Raw genomic sequence first — 18,715 nt, 5'->3', positions numbered from 1 at the left:
AGAAGAAGAAATTTCTATGACATTGAGAAGTCTAAAGTCTTCTATTTCAGAATATCGCAAAATGGTATCTCTATTATATCAGATGCTGGAGCCTAAGAGATGATGTAAATGCATTAATAACTACCATAATGTCTGTTTCCTAGATAAAACTGGTTTAAATCCAGCTCAGTAAAACACATATAAGTAGGTAGCAAGCAAAAGAGGGATTTTTTCCTTCAATCTTTAAAATAGGACACCATACTTGTCTTGCCTATATAGATACCAGCTCAGTGTTACCATCCATATAATTTACATTACCTCCGAAAGGAAAACAAACATAAAATGATAAGTCTTCACTTCTTGAGTGACAAAAGTAGGATATCTGTATATTTTATCTTTTCTTGTTTGGTGAAGCTTTATGAGATTTGGTCTTCACTTTAGTAAATGCGTAAGTATAAGATGCAAAATTTCCTGTAAGTACAGCAACAAGAAATTTAAAACACAAAAAGCTTCTGCATAGCATATGGAACAATTAACAAAATGAAAAGGCAACTTCATGAACGGAAGAAAATATCTGCAATCATATATCTGGTAAGGGGTTAATATCCAAAATATATAAAGGACTCATACAACTAAATAGTGAAAAAGCAAATAATCCAATAAAACAAAGTGGGCAGAGGATTTGAATAGGCATTTTTCCAAAGAAGACATACAGATGGGCAGCAGGTACAGAGAGGAAAGATGCTCAAATTGAGAAAAGATGCTCAACATCACTAATCATTAGGGAAATGCAAATCAAACCACAATGAGGGGCCGGCCTGGTGGCATAGTGGTTATGTGTGTGCGCTCTGCTTTGGAGGCCTGGGGTTTGTGGGTTTGGATCCTGGGCACAGACCTACACACCACTCATTAACCCATGCTGTGGCAGCATCCCACATACAAAATAGAGGAAGACTGGCACAGATGTTAGCTCAGCGACAATCTTCCTCAAGCAAAAAGAGGAAGATTAGCAATGGATGTTAGCTCAGGGCCAATCTTCCTCACACACACAAAAAACCCCACAATGAGATATCGCCTCATACCTATTAGAATGGCTATTATACAAAAGACAAGAAATAACAAGTGTTGGCAAGGATGTGGAGAAGTGGGAACACTCGTGTACTGTTGGCGGGAATGTAAATTGGTTCAGCCACTATGGAAAACAGTATGGAGTTCCTCAAAAAATTAAAATAGAACCACCATATGATATAGCAATTCCACTTCTGGATATTTATCTGAAGAAAATGAAAACACTAACTCTAGATATCTGCACTCCCATGTTCGTTGCAGAATATTTACAACAGCCAAGATACAGGAACAACCTAAGTGTCCATTGATGGATGAATGGATAAAGAAATGAGGTATATATTTACAATGGAATATTATTCAGCCATAAAAAAGAATGAAATCTTGCAATCTGCAACAACATTGATGGATCCTGAAGGCATTATGCTAAGTGAAATAAGTCAGACAGAGAAATACAAATACCATATGATCTCACTTACATGTGGAATCTAAAAAAAAATAAAACAAAACAAAAAAACACCAAGCTCATAGAAACAAAGAACAGATTGGTGGTTGCCAGAGGCAGGGAGTGGTGGGTAGGAGAAATGGGCAAAGGGAGTCAAAAGGTACAAACTTCTAGTTATGAAATAAATAAGTCATAGAGATGTAATGTATAGCATGGTGACTACAGTTAATAATACTATACTACATATTTGAAAGTTGCTAAGATGCTAAATCTTAAAAATTCCCATCATAAGAAAAAAAATTGTAGCTATGTATGGTGACGAATGTTAACTATTAACATCACTAATGTGATGATCATTTTACAATGTATACAAATATTGAATCACTATGTTGTATATCAGAAACTAATATAATGCAGTAGGTCAGTTATACTTTAATTAAAAAAAGGCATGTGGGCTTTTCCCCAATATTAAATCATGGAGTCAAAGAAAGGGAAGGGGCTCAGAAAGCACACCAGGAGCATGTTTCCCAGCTGAAAAGCTCGCCTTTCTCATAAGGAGAGCTTCCCCCTGCATCAGGGGCCTCTAGAACTGCTCTACTCAGCTTCATTGGCCCCTTGTTTGACTCCCCATGCCACATCTCTCTGCCCACCTCAATTGAAAGTAACAAAAATGAGTTCTCCAACCACAGTCCAAAGAAAGGAACTCCTACTATCCATGAATTTGGATTCTTTTCTTTTTGTAGCCATCAAGTGCATATACTTTTCTAAGGCCTGATCCTTTCCACTGCTCATCAACAGCCTATACTCACCATCATCTCATTCTTTCATTTTTACCTGTAGATGCAAAAAAATCATTTTTTTGAAAGAAGAAAAATCGACTTTGAAATACTTTGAAAGTTTATCCAACTTAAATCCTAAAAAGTGGTGACTTTTAAGATCCAGTAAAAAACAACTAGGGCAGAACTTCCAAAATGATGTGAGGAGGTTGACTCATATATAGAGAAAAAAGCAGACAATAGAACTGTTTTTGAGGGTCCCCAGATGTTGGAGTTAGCAAAGACTTCAAAGCAGCTATCATAAATATGTTAAAAAAAATCATGCTTAAAGAGTTAAAAGGGGCCCAGCCCAGTAGCGCAGCAATTAAGTTCTCACATTCCACTTCGGCAGCCCAGGGTTTGCTGGTTCAGATCCTGGGTGCAGATGTACTCGCCACTTGTCAGGCTATGCTGTGGCAGGTGTCCCATATATAAAGTAGAGGAAGATAGGCACCGATGTTAGCTCAGGGCCAGTCTTCCTCAGCAAAAAAGAGGAGTAATGGCGGCAGATGTTAGCTCAGGGCTAGTCTTCCTCAAAAAAAAAAAAGAATTAAAAGAAGGTATGATGACAATGTCTCATCAAATAAAGAATATCAACAATAGATTCAAATTATAAAAAAAGAACAAACTGGAAATTTTAGTGTTGAAAAGTACAATAGCCATAATAAAAAATCACTAGAGAGGCTCAACAGTAGATTTGAGCTGGCAGAAGAAAGGATAAGCAAACATAAAGACAGATCAATAAGGAGCATGCAGTTTGAAGAGTAGAGAGAAAAAAGAATGAAGAAAAATAAACAGAGCATCAGAGAAATGTGGAACACTATTAAACTCTGCAACAAACTGGGAGTACCAGAGAACAGGAGAGAAAGAAGAAACAGAAAATATATTTGAAGAAATAATGGTTGAAAAGTCACAAATTTGATGTAAAACATTAACTTACACATCCAACAAGCACAACAAACTGCAAGTAGGATAAATATAAAGATGTCAATACCCAGACACATCACACTCAAAATGCTGAAGCCAAAGACAAAAAGACAATTTTGAAAGCAGTAAGACAAAAACCACTCAGTACTACCCCAACAAAATTAACAGCTAACTTCTCATCAGAAGTAATGGAGGCCAGAAGGCAGTGGGATGACATATTCAAAGTGTTGGGAAAAACAACTTCTCAACTAAGATTTCCCCATGGAGAAAAACTATCTCTCAAAAATGAAAGTGAAATAAAGACATTACAGTTAACTAAAAATTGAGAGAATCTGTTGGTGGCAAACTAGCTTTTTTTTTTTTTAGGAAGATTAGCCCTGAGCTAACTACTGTCAATCCTCCTCTTTTTGCTGAGGAAGGCTAGCCCTGAGCTAACATCCCTGCCCATCTTCCTCTACTTTATATGTGGGATGCCTACCACAGCATGGCTTTTGCCAAGTGGGTGCCATGTCTGCACTCGAGATCCAAACCAGTGAACCCCGGGCCACCGAGAAGCGGAACGTGCGAACTTAACTGCTGTGCCACCAGGCCGCCCCCACAAACTAGCTTTATAAAAACCACAAAAGGAAATTCTTTAGACTGAAAGGAAGTGACATCAGTCAGTAATTCAAATCCACATGCAAAACAGTAAGAGTTCCAGTAAAAATAATGTTAATAATTATAAAAGACAATATAATTGCATATTCCTTATGCTTTCTTCTCTTAACTGATTAAAAGCAATTATATATGCATCAAAAAACAATCAATGAAGTGAAAAGCACCCAAGGAATGAGAGAAAATATTTGCAAATCCTATATCTGAAAAGCAGTTAATACCCAGAATATATAAAGAACTCCTACAACTCAATGATGAAAAACAAAAAACCTGATGAAAAAATGGGCAAAGGACTTAAATAGACATTTCCCCCAAGAAGCTATAAAATGGCCAATAAGTACATGAAAAGATGCTCAACATCGCTAATCATTAGGGAAATGCAAATCAAAACCAAAATGAATTACCACTTCATACCCATTAGGATGGCTACTATCAAAAAACAAACAAACAAATCCAAAATAACAAGTGCTGGTAAGGATGTGGGGAAATGGGAACCCTCTGTATTATTGGTGGGAATATAAAATGCTTCTGCTGCTAAAGAAAACAGTATGGCAGTTCCTTGATAAATTAAAAGTAGAATATCATATAATCTGGCAATCTCACTTTGGTGTACGTACCCCAAAGAATTGAAAGCAGGGTCTCAAAGAGATATTTATACACCTATGTTCATAGCAGCATTATTCCCAATAGCCAAAAGGTGGAAACAATGCAAATATCCACTGACGGATGAACAGATAAACAAAATTTGATATATCCATACAATGGAATATTATTCAGCCTTAAAAGGAAGGAAATTCTGACATGCTACAACATGGATGAACTTTGAGGACATTATGCTAAGTGAAATAAGCCAGGCACAAAAGGACAAATATTGTATGATTCCACTTATATGAGGTACTTAACAGTAGTCAAATTCATAGTGACAAAAAATTGAATGGTGATCATCAGGGGCGAGGAGAAGTGGGGAACAGGGACTTATTGTTTAATAGGTACAGAATTTCAGTTTTGGAAAATGAAAAGAGTTCTGGAGATGGATGGTGGTGATGGTTATACAACAATATGAATGTATTTAATACCACTGAACTATACACTTAAAAATAAAGATGGTAAATTTTATGTTATGTGTATTTTATCACAATTAAAAATAAATGAATAAGTTTTAAAAAGCAATTATATAAAACAATATGTATATACTTGTACTATTGGGCCTATAACATACAGAAAATCTAATATATTTGACAATAACATCACAAAGGAGGTTTGTGGTAACAGAACTGTATTGAAATAGGAAAATAACACCAGTTGGTAATTTGAATTCACAGGAAGAAATGGAGAGAACAAAAATGGTAACTAAGAAGCTTAATATATTTTTTAACTCTATAAATATATTTGTGCTCTCTTCTTCTCTGAGCTTCTTTAAAACACATGAAATTATAAGAAAAACCTATAACAATGTACGGTTGGGTTTGTAACATAAAAAGAACTGAAATATATATCTTATACTTAACATAATATATAATAATAATAGCACAAAAAAGGGAGGGAATAGAACTAGATAGGAGTAACATTTTCATATATCACTGGAATTAAGTTAATAAAAATATGAAGTAGTTTCTAATAAGTTAAGATATATATTGTAATGTGTAGAACAATCACTAAGGAAATAACTAAAAAATATACTTAAGAGGTTACTACATGAAGTAAAATTTTACCCTAGAAAATATTCACTTAATGCAAAAGAAGACACTAAAGGAGTAACAGAGGGAAAAGAAGACATGAGATATACAGAAAACAAAATGCTAAACAGCAGAGGCAAATCTAACCATACTGATAATAACATCAAATATGAATGTTAATCAAACCAATCAAAAGGCAGTGATAGACCAGGTGGAAAAAAAGGATCCAACTATCTGCTGTCTACAAAATACACACTTTAGATTCAAAGATACAATGAATTGAAAGTAAAAGGAATGAAAATGTATACTATTGCAAACAGGAACAATAACACAGCTAGAATGACTATATAAAAATATCAGACAAAATAGACTTTAAAACAAAAAATGCTACTAGAGGTAAAGAAAGAATTTTTATAATTATAAATGAGTCAATATACTAGGAAGATAAAAGAGTTACAAGCATATGTAGCTAACAACAGAGTCCCAAAATACATGAAGCAAAAACTGACAGATTCTTAGAAATAGGCAATTCAACAATGATAGTTGGAGACTTCACTATGCCACTTTCAATAATGGATAGAACAACTGGCAGAAGATTCACAAAGAAATAGAATATTTGAACAACACTACAAATCCACAAAACAGACATCTAGAGAACACTCTACCCCAAAACAGTAGAATACACAGTCATCTCAAGTGCTGATATAAGATTATCCAGGATAGACCATATGTGAGTCCATAAAATGTCTCAATATATTTATAAAGTTTGAAATCATTAAAGTATGTTCTATAACCACAATGGAAAGAAATTAGAAATCAATAATAGAAATTTGTGAAATTCAAAAATATGTGGAAATCAAATAAGATATTCCTGAATAACCAATGGGTCAAAGAAGAAATCACAAGGGAAATTAGAAAATGTTTTGAGATGAATGAGAAAGAAAATACAACATACCAAAATTTACAAGATGCAGTTAAGGCCTTGGTTAGAGGGAAATTTATAGCTGTAAACCCTTAAATTTAAAAAGAAGAAAGGGGCTGGTCCCACGGCCGAGTGGTTAAAGTTCTGTGTGCTCTGCTTCAGCAACCCAGGTTCACAGGTTTGGATCCAGGTTCGGACCTTCTCCACTCATCAGCCATGCTGTGGAGGCATCCCACACACAAAGTAGAGGAATTCTGGCACAGATGTTAGCTCAGGGCTAATCTCCCTCAAGCAAAAAAAGAGGAAGATTGGCAATGGATGTTAGCTCAGGGTGAATCTTCCTCACCAAAAATAAATAAATACGCTAATTAATTAAAAAAACAAGAAGAAAGATCTCAGATCAATAACCTTACATTTCACTTTAAGAAACCTTAAAAGAGAAAGAAAAAACAAACAAGTAAGCAAAGGAAAGAAGTAATAAAGATTACAGAGCTAATGAATGAAAGAGAGAATATAACAATTGAGAAAATCAACAAAACCAAAGGTTGGCTCTTGCAAAATTGTCATAACTTTAGCCAGACTTACAAAAGAAAGAGAGAGAGAGACTCATACTTCTAAAATCAAGAACATAAGAAAGGGCATTGCTAAAACCCTTATAAAAAATAAAAGGAATATAGGGGAATACTATAAACATCTGTAGGCCAACAAACTAGATAACTTAGATGAAATGGACAAATTCCTAGAAGGACACAAACCTCCAAACCTGACTCAAGAAGAAACAGAAAATCTGATAAGACTTACAACAAGTGAAAACATTGAATGAACTTAAAAACTGAATTTAAAAGATTGAATTTAAGAACTTCCCACAAAGAAAACCCAGTCCAAGACGGTCTCACTGGTGAATTCTACCAAACATTTAAAGGATTAACACCATACTTAACAAACGCATGTAGAAAACAAACGAGAAAGAAACACTAACTAACTAATTGGAGGAGATTAGCATTACCTTGATACCAAAACTAGACAAAGACATCACAATAAAATAAAACTATAGACTAGTGATTTTTATGAAGATAGATGCAAAAATCTTCAATAAAAAAGTGGCAAACCAAATCCAGCAACCTATAAAAAAGATTATTAAAAGGATTATACATCATGACCAAATGGACATGTATTTATTCCAGAAATGCAAGGTTGGTCTAACATCCAAAAATAAACTGTTGTAATATACCATATTAACAGAGAAAACGTAAACGCCCCATAAGCAACTTAATAGATGCAGAAAAATCATTTGACACAATCCAGCACTCTTCCATGAAAAGAAAAGTCAGCAAGACAGGAATAAAAGGGAACCTCCTCAATCCGATAAAGGGCATTTATGACAAACCCCACAGCTAACCTTATTATTTAATGGTGAAAGATGGCATGCATTCCCCCTTAGATGAGGAACAAGACAAGGATATCCGCTCTCACCATTTCTATTCAACATTTTACTGGAGATTCTAACCAGAGAAATAGGCAAGAAAAAGAAATAAAAGTCATCCATATTGGAAAGGAAGAAGTAAAACTATCTCTATTTGCAGATGACATAATATTGTGCCCAGAAAATCCTAGAGTCCACTAAAAACCTATTAGAACAAAAGCTTGGCAAGATTGCAGGATTTAACACTACTATAAAAATATCAATTATATTTTATGTAATAGCAATGAATAATCTGAAAATAAGGTTAAGAAATAATTGTGCAATAGCATCAAAAAGAATAAAACATTCTGGAATAAATTTATCAAAAGAGGTGCACTAAAAACTACAAAACATTGTCAAAAGAAATTAAAGAAGACCTAAATAAATGGAAATGTATCCCATCCCACATATTCATAGGTCAGAAGAGTTAATATTGTTAGGGTGGTAATACTCCCCAAATTGACGTAAAGTTTCAGTGCCCTTCCTACCAAAATGAGCAGCCCTTTTTTGTAGATGCTGAGAAGCCGATACTAACATTCATATAGAAATGCAAGCAACTCAGAGTAGCTAAAACAATCTTGAAAAAGAAGAATAAAGTTGGAGGATTCACACTTCCTAGTTTCAAAATTTAATACAAAGTTACAGTAATCAAGACAGGGTGGAACTGGCATAAAGAGAGACATGTAGGCCAACAGAACAGAATTAAGAGTCCAAAAACAAACCCTGACGTTTATGATCTACTTTCAACAAGGATGCCACAGCAATTTGATGGGAAAGAATGGTCTTTACAACAAATGATGCTCAGACAACTGGATATCCATGTGCAAAAGAATGAATCTGAACCCCTTCTTTATACTGTACATAAAAATAACTCAAACTGGATCATAGACTTAAACTTAAGAGCTAAAGCTATAAAACTTAGCAGAAAACATAGGAATCAATATTCATGACCTTGGGTTAGGCAACACTTTCTTAGATGCAACACCAAAAGTACAAGTAACAAAAGGAAACAATACATAAACTGGAACTTATTAATTAAAAACTATGTACTATAAATGATATCATCAAGAAAGTGAAAAGACAACCTACAAAATGGGAGAAAAACTTGCAAATCATCTATCTGATAAAGGCATAGTATCCAGAATATATAAAGAAAATTTACAATTCAACAATAAAAAGATAACCCAATTAATAAGTGAGCAGTGGATCTGAATAGGCCTTTCTCTAAAGAACCTATACAAATGGCAAATAAAGCACATGAAAAGATAGTCAAAACCAGTAGCCACTAGGGAAATGCAAATCAAAACAATACCACTGGGGCTGGCCCCATGGCCGAGTGGTTAAGTTCTCGCGCTCCACTGCAGGCAGCCCAGTGTTTCATTGGTTTGAATCCTGGGCGCAGACCTGGCACTGCTCATCAAACCATGCTGAGGCAGCGTCCCACATGCCACAACTAAAAGGACCCACAATGAAGAATACACAACTATGTACTGGGGGTCTTTGGGGAGAAAAAGGAAAAAAATTTTAAAAAAATCTTTAAAAAAAAATACAATACCACTTCACACACACTATGATGGCTATACAAAAAGACAGATAATAACAAATGTTGCAGAGGATGTGGAGAAATAGGGACTGCCATACATTGCTGATGGGGATGTAAAATAGCACAGTAGCTTGGAAAACAGGTTGGCAGTTCCTAAAAAATATTACTATATGACCCAGGAAATTCACTCCTAGGTACATACCTACAAGGACAGAAGACATATGTCCACACAAAGACTTGTACATGAATGTCTACCGTATTATTCATAATAGCCAAAAGGTGGAAGTAATCCAAAGGTTCATCAACTCATGAATGGATAAATAAGATGCAGTCTATCCATACAATGGAATATAATGTGGCAGTAATGATGAATGAAGTACCAATACCTACTATAACATATAAAGCTCTTGAAAATACTATGTTATGTGAAAGAAGCCAGTCACAAAAGACCACATATTGCATGGTTCCTTTTATGTGAAATGTCCAGAATAGGCAAATCATAGAAACAGAAAGATGATCAGTGGTTGCCTAGAGCAGGGGGTTGAGTGTGTGGAGAGGAATGGAGGTGAGTGATTGCTAATGGTTACGGTGTTTCTTTTTGGGTAACAAAAATGTTCTAAAATTGTATTGTGGTGACGATTACACAACTCTGTGAATACACAACTCTGTGAATATAGATACTTTAAACAGGTGAATTATATCTCAATAAAGCCATTAAAAGGAAGGGAGGGAGGGAGGGAGAAAAGAATTGGAGTTTTGACACAAAGGAAATGTTTTGAAGGACAGGAACAAAGTCTGTATATTCTCAGTACCAGAAAAACACCACAGAAAAACAGACCCTGATGAGTACAAATAAGAGCAAGAACATAAGTAAGGATATGTTAAATAGAGTGCTGTAAAGGTATAAACATGTTCCACTTAATTTCTCTAGAACATTAGAACAATGTAGGTTGTTTTGGAAAAGTACTTTTGGCATACTGATAAATCTGGTTATCTGGTTCAAAATTTAGAAACTTGATACTGCCCCTGTGAATCATCCTCCCATTTATTAAGCACCTACTCACATTTTCAGCGTACTGAGAAATGGAAAACCTAAAAAGTGGGTGCCCATATTACAGCTGATGAAACAAAGCAAAAATACATGAAGTGGGGACCCAGTTAAATACACTTTCACCTATTCAACATATATTTAAAGACTACCTGTCAGGTACAAAGCCCTATTTTTGAGTAGGGGAAGGCTGAAGATAAAGATAAAAATGGGTAAAACTATGTTCCCTTATCTCAAAATATTCAAAGTCTATTAGAAAATGAAAACATACACCAATAGGTGTAATACAAGGCATTATGTGATAAATGCCTAAAAAGGTAAACATTTTAAAGGGAGGTTAGAGAAGGGTAAAATAACTTAGGGCTGATGGGATTAGAGAAGACTTCAAAAGCTTTCTAGCTACTGACCTCTCTCTCTTTCTCTTAAAACAAAACAAAAACTTAATATTTATGCATTTTTACTTTTAATTTTAATCAAAATTACAAAAGATTCAAATAGTTCTCTAAGGTTATTAAGATAACAACAGTCTCTAGCCAGCCTCATTCCACCCCTGCATTTCCCCCTCCCAGAGGCAAACATTTTTACTTCTTTTAGCTGATAGTTTTGGCATCCCCTTCTCTAAATAGCATATCACTATTTCTTGATTTTTTAGTTTTAGGCATTATTTATTGACTTCCCACAACAAAAGAAGAGAATTTAGCTTTATTTTCTTCCCAGGTCTTTATCACACATTGCTTCTTTCTCATTTCTTCATCCTCTCATTCATTAATTTTGGAATTTTGCTTAGATTTATATTCAATGTTTAGTACTATTTACAATTGAGCCATCTGGTAAACCATGGTTAATCTTTCCCTTCCTGAACTGCTTTTTATTTTCCATATCTTGTTTTTCACTTGTTTCATCTCTTATCCTATACCTGCTGAGGACTACCAAATCTTTCTCCAGCCAAGTTTTCTCTCTTGAGTCTCAAACCTATAGATTTCATTAATCTACACGGTACTATTTTCAGTTAGGTACTGTTATAAATATACCTTTTACAGATGAGGAAAATAAAGTTTAGAAAGCTTAAGTGCTAACTTGCCCAACTACACAGGTATTAAGTGTAGAGACATGATGTAAAGTCAAGCAGTGGGACCCTAGAACCTATGATCTTAACTACCTATACTCTAAACTCTTTCAATAAATATATATCAACTGGAAGCCACCATGAGTCTGGCATGGTCTGTACCATGAAAAATAAATCAGACTATTCCCCCTGCCTTCATGAAGCTCACAGTCTAGCAGGTATGACACACAAACAAGACCATACGATAAAATGCAATGGAGCACAAAGGATAAGTGAAATTAATAATTAATAGATGACTACATAGAAACTAGACAGGAAATAAGACTTTCATTTTTTAAACAAATATTTATTGAGCATATACTATGTTCCAGGCACAGTGCTAGGTGCTGAGGACAAAACGTTAAGCTAAACAAGAATTTTCCAGGCTGGGAAGGGGAATGAGAGAGAAAAAAATGAGTGATCCAGGCAGAGGAAAGAGTATATGCAAAGGCCAAAAGATAAGAGAATAAATTTTTCACGGTACCGAAAGCAATTCAGAATAATTGTAAGGTAGGAGGGGTGAGGAATGAAGCTGAAGAGATTTAAAAGAAGAACCAAATCAGAGAGGTCTGTGAAGATGATGTTAGAGCTTGGACTTTAGTCTAATGGTAAATTTGGTGCTCACAGGGTACATGTGTGGACAGGGATATGATCATATTTGTGTTTTAAAACTACTTCTTTGATTACAGTGTGGAGAATGGATTAGATGGAAGTATGGCTGAAAGCAGAGAGAGCAAATAGGAAGCTGTTGCCTTATTCTAGATTAAGAGGTTAACTATGGTCTGGATTAAACTGAGAACAGAGAAAAGAGAATTCACTTCAAAGATATTCAGGAGATAGAATTGTCAGGAATTGGGGATAATTCATCCCTTTTTGTTCCATAAGTATTTCCGGAATACCTAGAATGTATCAAGCAGTGTGTTTCTTGATACAGTGGTGAAGACAGATATGATCCTTTGCCCTGATGGATCTTACAGTAGAGAAGGGAAGCCAATATTAGACAAATAATTACACAAATAATTAATTACAACTGTGATAAGTCCTTCAAAGGAGAAATATAGGGTGATTTTACAGGGGACTCTGACCTTGAGGAGTCGAAGAAACCTTGAGGAAGTGATTTTATTGTGGTAAAATACAAATAACATAAAATTTACCATTTTGACCATTTAAAGTTATACAATTCAGTGGCATTAAGCACATCTACAATGTTGTACAACCATTACCGTTATCTAGTTCCAGAACTTATTCATCACCGTAAATGAAAATCCTATACCCACTAAGCAGTCCTCCCCATTCCCTCCTGGCAACCACCAATCCACTTTCTGTCTCTATGGATTTGCCTATCTGGATATTTCATATTAATGGAATCATAAAACATGTGGGGTTTGTGTCTGGATACTTTCACTTAGCACAATGTTTTCAAGGGCTATCCATGTTGTATCACATATCAGTACTTCATTCATATTCATGACTGAGTAATATTCCATTGTAGGGATATACCACATTTTGTTTATTCATCAGTTGTTGGATATTTGGGTTGTTCCCAGCTTTTGCCTATTGTGAGTTAGAGCTGCTATGGGCATTCACGTACAAGTTTTTGTTTGAATACATTTTCAATTATTTTTGGTATATACCTAGGAGTTGAATTGCTGGGTCATATGATGATTCCATGTTCAACTTACTGAGGAACTGCCAAAATGTTTTCCACAATGGCTGCACTATTTTATATATCCAACAGCAACGTATGAACGTTCCAATTTCTCCACATCCTCATCGATATTTTTATTTTCCATATTTTCTATTATAGTCATCCTAGTGCATGTTAAGTAGTATGTTATTGTAGTCTTGATTTCCATTTCCCTAATGACTAATGACATTGAGTATCTTTTCATGTGTTTATTGGCCATTGTATATTGTCTTTGGAGAAAGGCCCATTCAAGTCCTTTGCCCAGTTTTTACTTGAGTTGTTTTTTGTTGTTGGGTTATAAAAATTCTTTATATATTCTGGATACTAAACCTCTACCAGATATATGACTTGCAAATATTTTCCCCCATTATTTGGCTTGTCTTTCACTTTCTTGATAGTGTCCTTTGATGCACAAAGTTTTTAATTCTGATGAAGTCCATTTTATCTTTTTGTTGTTGCTTGTCACTTAAGTCATATTTAAGAAACCAATGTAAAATTCAAGGTCATGAAGATTTGCCTTTGTGTTTTCTTCAAAGAGTTTCATAGTTTTAGCACTTAAATTTAGGTATATGATTCATTTTCAGTTTATTTTTGTATGTGGAGTGTGGTAAGGGTCCAACTTCATTCTTTTGCATGTGGCTATCCAGTTATTGCAGCACCACTTGCTGAAGAGACTGTTCTTTCTCCACTGAAGGGACTGGGCATTCTTGTCGAAAATCAATTGACCATAGAAGTATGGGTTTATTTCTGGACTTTCAATTCTATTCCATAGATCCATATGTCTATCCTTATGTCTGTACTACAATTTTGATTACTGCAGCTTTGTAGTAAGTTTTGAAATTGAGAAATGTGGATCCTCTAATTTTGTTCTTCTGTTTCAAGATTGTCTGACTATTCTGGGTCCCTTGCAATTCCACGTAAATTTTAGGATTGGCTTTTCCATTTCTGCAGAAAGCATAAACTCCAATGGGATTTTGATAAGGACTGTATTTAATGTGAAGATGGTTTGGGGGAATATTGCCATCTTAACAATATTAAGCCTTCCATTCCATGAACATGGGATGTCTTTCCATTTATTTAAGTCTCCCTTAATTTCTTTCAGTAATATTGTGTAGTAGGAAGTGACACTTAGGTTGATGGAATGTGTGGAATTGAGAAGGGAAGAGAGTGACTTGGGATGGCATCTGGGCTCAGGGTTTAGGCATCTGACATAATGACTGGTGACATGTTTTGGTGGGAAACAAGGGCAGAGAATGCAAAGAGGAGACATGGTTGAATTTAGTTTAGATGTACTGAGACACAGTGCCTCTGAGATATTTAACGCAGAGGGTTAACAATCCTCTTTCAAAACACCCTTACTTCAGCAGGAATGGATTTGTACTGAACATGACATTTCAAAGCTGAGAGCTCTTTTACAGGGTATTTCTTTGTCATCAAAGAAAGAATATGTTAGGTATAATTTTTGCACTGTGTATTTTATTGCATTAGGCAGTCTCTACCATTTCATTAGGCTATTATATATTTACATCAAGTGATTAGAATCTCATTTAAAACAATAAATGCTCTTAAAATATTACTATAAGAAAAAATTTCTTCTTTCAGTTTTAACATAGAATACAGTTGAGGTTTCCCTACCTGTGGATAATGTAGGCCCCTTTATACTTACCATATAATTTTCCTTTTAAATATCCTGAATTTAGTGGCACAAGTCAAGTACAGTATATTTTTAATCAAGGACGGAAATATTTTCTAACATACTTAATTCCTATTTCTCTTATGCTCCTCTCCCCACATACTGCCCTCCACATAAAACACATGTTATGTGCATATGAGAGGTGACACATAGCTCCCTGCCAGCTCTTCTAGGAGGTGGGTAGACTAAAATTAAAGTTGTGATGACCTAGTGCTTGGGTCATTGCAACACCTAGCAAAGATTAATTTTGCATATTTTCAGTATATTATTTAATATCAGCAAGAACTTTCTTTGTATATTATTTTCTAAAATGTTTGTAAAATTTCATCTTATTTTAAATTATTGCATTTTTTAAACCAATCTGTAATGACTCTCTTAAACTAAAGAAACCTTAAAGTTTTTAAAAGTCAAACTAAAGTGAATATATAGCATGAATTTATAGTAAAATATCAGCATACCAATGATTAAACAAGACGTAAATCAGGGAACTATCCTGCTTTACTGTAGTTATAATGGATAATGACTATATAAAATGAGAAATTGTCTATGTCATCTGAATACTATTAGTGACAGGACTTTTTTCTTATTAAAATGGCAAGAATACAAATAGCTGCTATCAGTAAAATACAGCAGTGTTCAGGCTCTAATATCAACATTAAATCATAACCTATGGACAGAAAAGGTAAGAGAATTAGGAGGTTTTAGAGGAAATAAGGAAACATCACCGAACTTGTTACTCTACATTATAGACAGCTGTCACAGGCAAAAAAATAAATAAATAAAATGGCAATTAAGTTGATTGCAGTACTTTAATGTTTTAAAGAAAACTTATTAAAAATACAGATTTTTAAAAATCATACATTCTTGACAGATATAGCATCACCTACCTTTCTAAAAATAGTAGGGGTAAACACAATTGTAGAAAATGTATGTTAATTAGTGATACAATACTATGGATTTAAAAACCTTGACACACTCCTACTATCTGCTGCTTTGAAGTCAGATTATTGCCTGGAATTTATGTCAGGTTGGTTCCAAAATGGAATATTGGTTCCCAGGCCAGTGTCAGTAAACTGTGCCTATTTTGGCACAACTTCTCTAGCCATGAAAGCACAAATCATAAAGAAAAAAATTAACCAACCAATTATTTGAGATACCAAGAAAGGAAAGGAAATCAGTTTTGTAAAAACACTTTTCCCTCTTTTTATAAGCTTCTTTATTTACTCCGGATAGTTAACATAACAGTGTTCAATAGTGAAGTAAGCAGATTTTACACTCACTATTACTGTATGGATAGAAAAAGCCATATGCATTTTTGTTTCTATAAGTCATCTCAGATTGCAGCGATATGGCACATAAGAACAGAGATTCAGAGGCACAAAGTTAATAAATACATTTAACATTGTCAAGCATTCAAAAGATAAATGCAATCATATAGCAAAAAAAAAAATCAGTTTGTGACTTTGACCTTTCCCAAGGATTTGAAGAATCTTTTTCACGTCAGAAATCTCTATAGCAAAGATTCCTATGAGAGAGAAAAAAAATTATGCAGATTAACATTTTTAACTCAACGATTTCACCATGTTCAAAAAATGTATCCTAATGTCACTTTGGCAATACTCGACATTTTTTCCTCAGCTTCTGTGAAGGAAACAGATACAATGTATCTTTTTCACTCAGTTTTCACAAACTGTGGTACATACATATCGTGGAATAATACTCAACAATAAAAGGGAATGAACTGTAAAATAAATAAAATATTAGAGAACATTAAAAAAATAATACATTATGACCAAGTAGTGTTCATACTGGAAATTCAAAGATGGTTCAATATTTGAAAATCTATTTATGTAATTCACATATTAATAGTTCTAAAGAGAAACTGTATCTCCATAGATACTGAAAAAGCCCTTGACAAAATTAAATACCCATTCCTAATAAAAAAAATCTTAAGTAAATAGGAATGGGTGGATATTTCCTTAATATCATAAAACATGTACACCTCAATCCTAAAGATGGCATCTTACTTAACGGGCAAACCCTAGAAGCATTCCCACTAAAGGTCAGAGTCAAATCAAAGATGCCCACTTTCTCCACTATTTTATCCAATAAATTTATTTATTTACTCCAATAATTTATCATTATTCTGAAGATATTAGCTAATGCAATTAACTAGAGAACACAATTCAAGAGATAAAAATAATAAAAGGAGAAATAAAATAATCTCATTTTGCAGATGACATGATAGTATACCTGGAAACCCCTAAAGAATCAATGACAAAACCTAATGAAATAATAAAAGAATTTAGCAAGGTAACACGATAGAAATGAACACACAAAAGTAGCGTTTTTTTGAAGATATAATGAATGGGGGAAAATCCCATTTATAATGGCAAGAAAAAGATAAAATATTTAAGAATAAATTTAACAAGGAATGCTCAAAACCTATATAGAGAAAACTATAAGCCATTCCTGAAAGAAATTGGAAAGACATTTCTTCTGATTTAGGATGTCTCAACATTATCAAGATGTCAATTCTCCCCAAGTTAATTTATAAATTTAATGTGACCCTAGTAAAAATTCCACCGGGCTTTTCTTAACGGAGCTGGACAAGTTGACCCTAAAGTTCAAGTGGAAAAACAAACTCACAAGAAAACATATGTAAATACTTAAAAAGAAGAGTTCTTCCAGCTTCCAGATATGCTGGAGCTGGCTCCAAACTGATTGTAACTATTCAGGAATTTTGTGAGCTGGTGGTTAAACCACTGGTAGCTTGAAACTGGCCATGAAACTGGCCCCAGAGGGAATATTTACATTGTAGAAATTGTCAAGTGCTACAAACCAGGGCTTCTCCGTTCCCTTCTTTGGAAAACCAGTTTACCAGCAGATCATTGGACTAGCCCTGCAAAATTAAAAATATTACAAAGCCTCTATAATTTAAATAGTGTGAGACTGACACATAAATACGCTAAATGGGATAAAGGAGAAAGTCCAGAAAAAGACTTGGATCACTGGGACAAAGTCTCTCTAATAAATGATCTTGGGACAACTAGATGGTGATTTAGAAAAAGATAAAACTAGATCCATTCTTCAGACCATACACAAAATCAACTCCAAATGGATCAGAAATCTAAATGTAAAAAGTCAAAATATAAGTACTAAAAGAAAATATCAGTGAATTCCTCTATTTTCTGGACATATGGAAAGATTTATCTAACCATAAACAGAAATCCAGACGCATTAAAGAAAAATATTTAAAAACTTGACTACATAAAAATAAAAACTTTTACATGGAAAAAATAGTATAAGTAAAATCAAAAGAAAAATGACAAAACGGAAGGAAATATTTGCAACATATATCACTGATGAGAGGATAATCTCCCAAAATTATAAAAAACTGTTTTAACAAAAAGATGAAAACCCATTAGAAAAATGGGCAAAAAAATGAATAGATAATTCAGAAAAACAGATATAAAAATAGCCCTTAAACATATGAAAAGATAGTCAACTTCACTCATAATAAGAGAAATGCAAATTAAAACTACACTGAAATACTGTTTCTCCCCCCTATATTGGCAAAGATTCAAGAGCTTGACAGTACGTACACTCTGCTAGTGAGGCTGTAGGGAAACAGGCACTCTCACACAGCTAATGGGAATGCAAAATGAGACAACCCTGTGGAGGAGAATTTGGC

The 18,715-nt window shown here is 34.3% G+C and overlaps 1 protein-coding gene across 12 annotated transcripts in view; it reads right to left on the bottom strand.

Annotated features, from left to right (window-relative positions):
- Positions 1-15,806: 15,806 nt before the first annotated feature.
- TSGA10 (testis specific 10) overlaps positions 15,807-18,715 on the bottom strand; it is a 114,834-nt gene continuing 111,925 nt past the window's right edge. For all 12 annotated transcript variants that reach the window (XM_044772966.2, XM_070511652.1, XM_044772967.2 and 9 more), the window contains one exon: positions 15,807-16,546. In XM_044772966.2, the coding sequence (XP_044628901.1) occupies positions 16,522-16,546 (25 nt within the window). In that variant the 3' untranslated portion in view covers positions 15,807-16,521. The remainder of the gene's footprint in view (positions 16,547-18,715) is intronic.

The sequence above is a fragment of the Equus asinus genome, chromosome 6 (assembly GCF_041296235.1).
Source record: "Equus asinus isolate D_3611 breed Donkey chromosome 6, EquAss-T2T_v2, whole genome shotgun sequence".
Lineage (NCBI taxonomy): Eukaryota > Metazoa > Chordata > Mammalia > Perissodactyla > Equidae > Equus > Equus asinus.
This window is presented reverse-complemented; position numbering and strand designations above follow the sequence as displayed.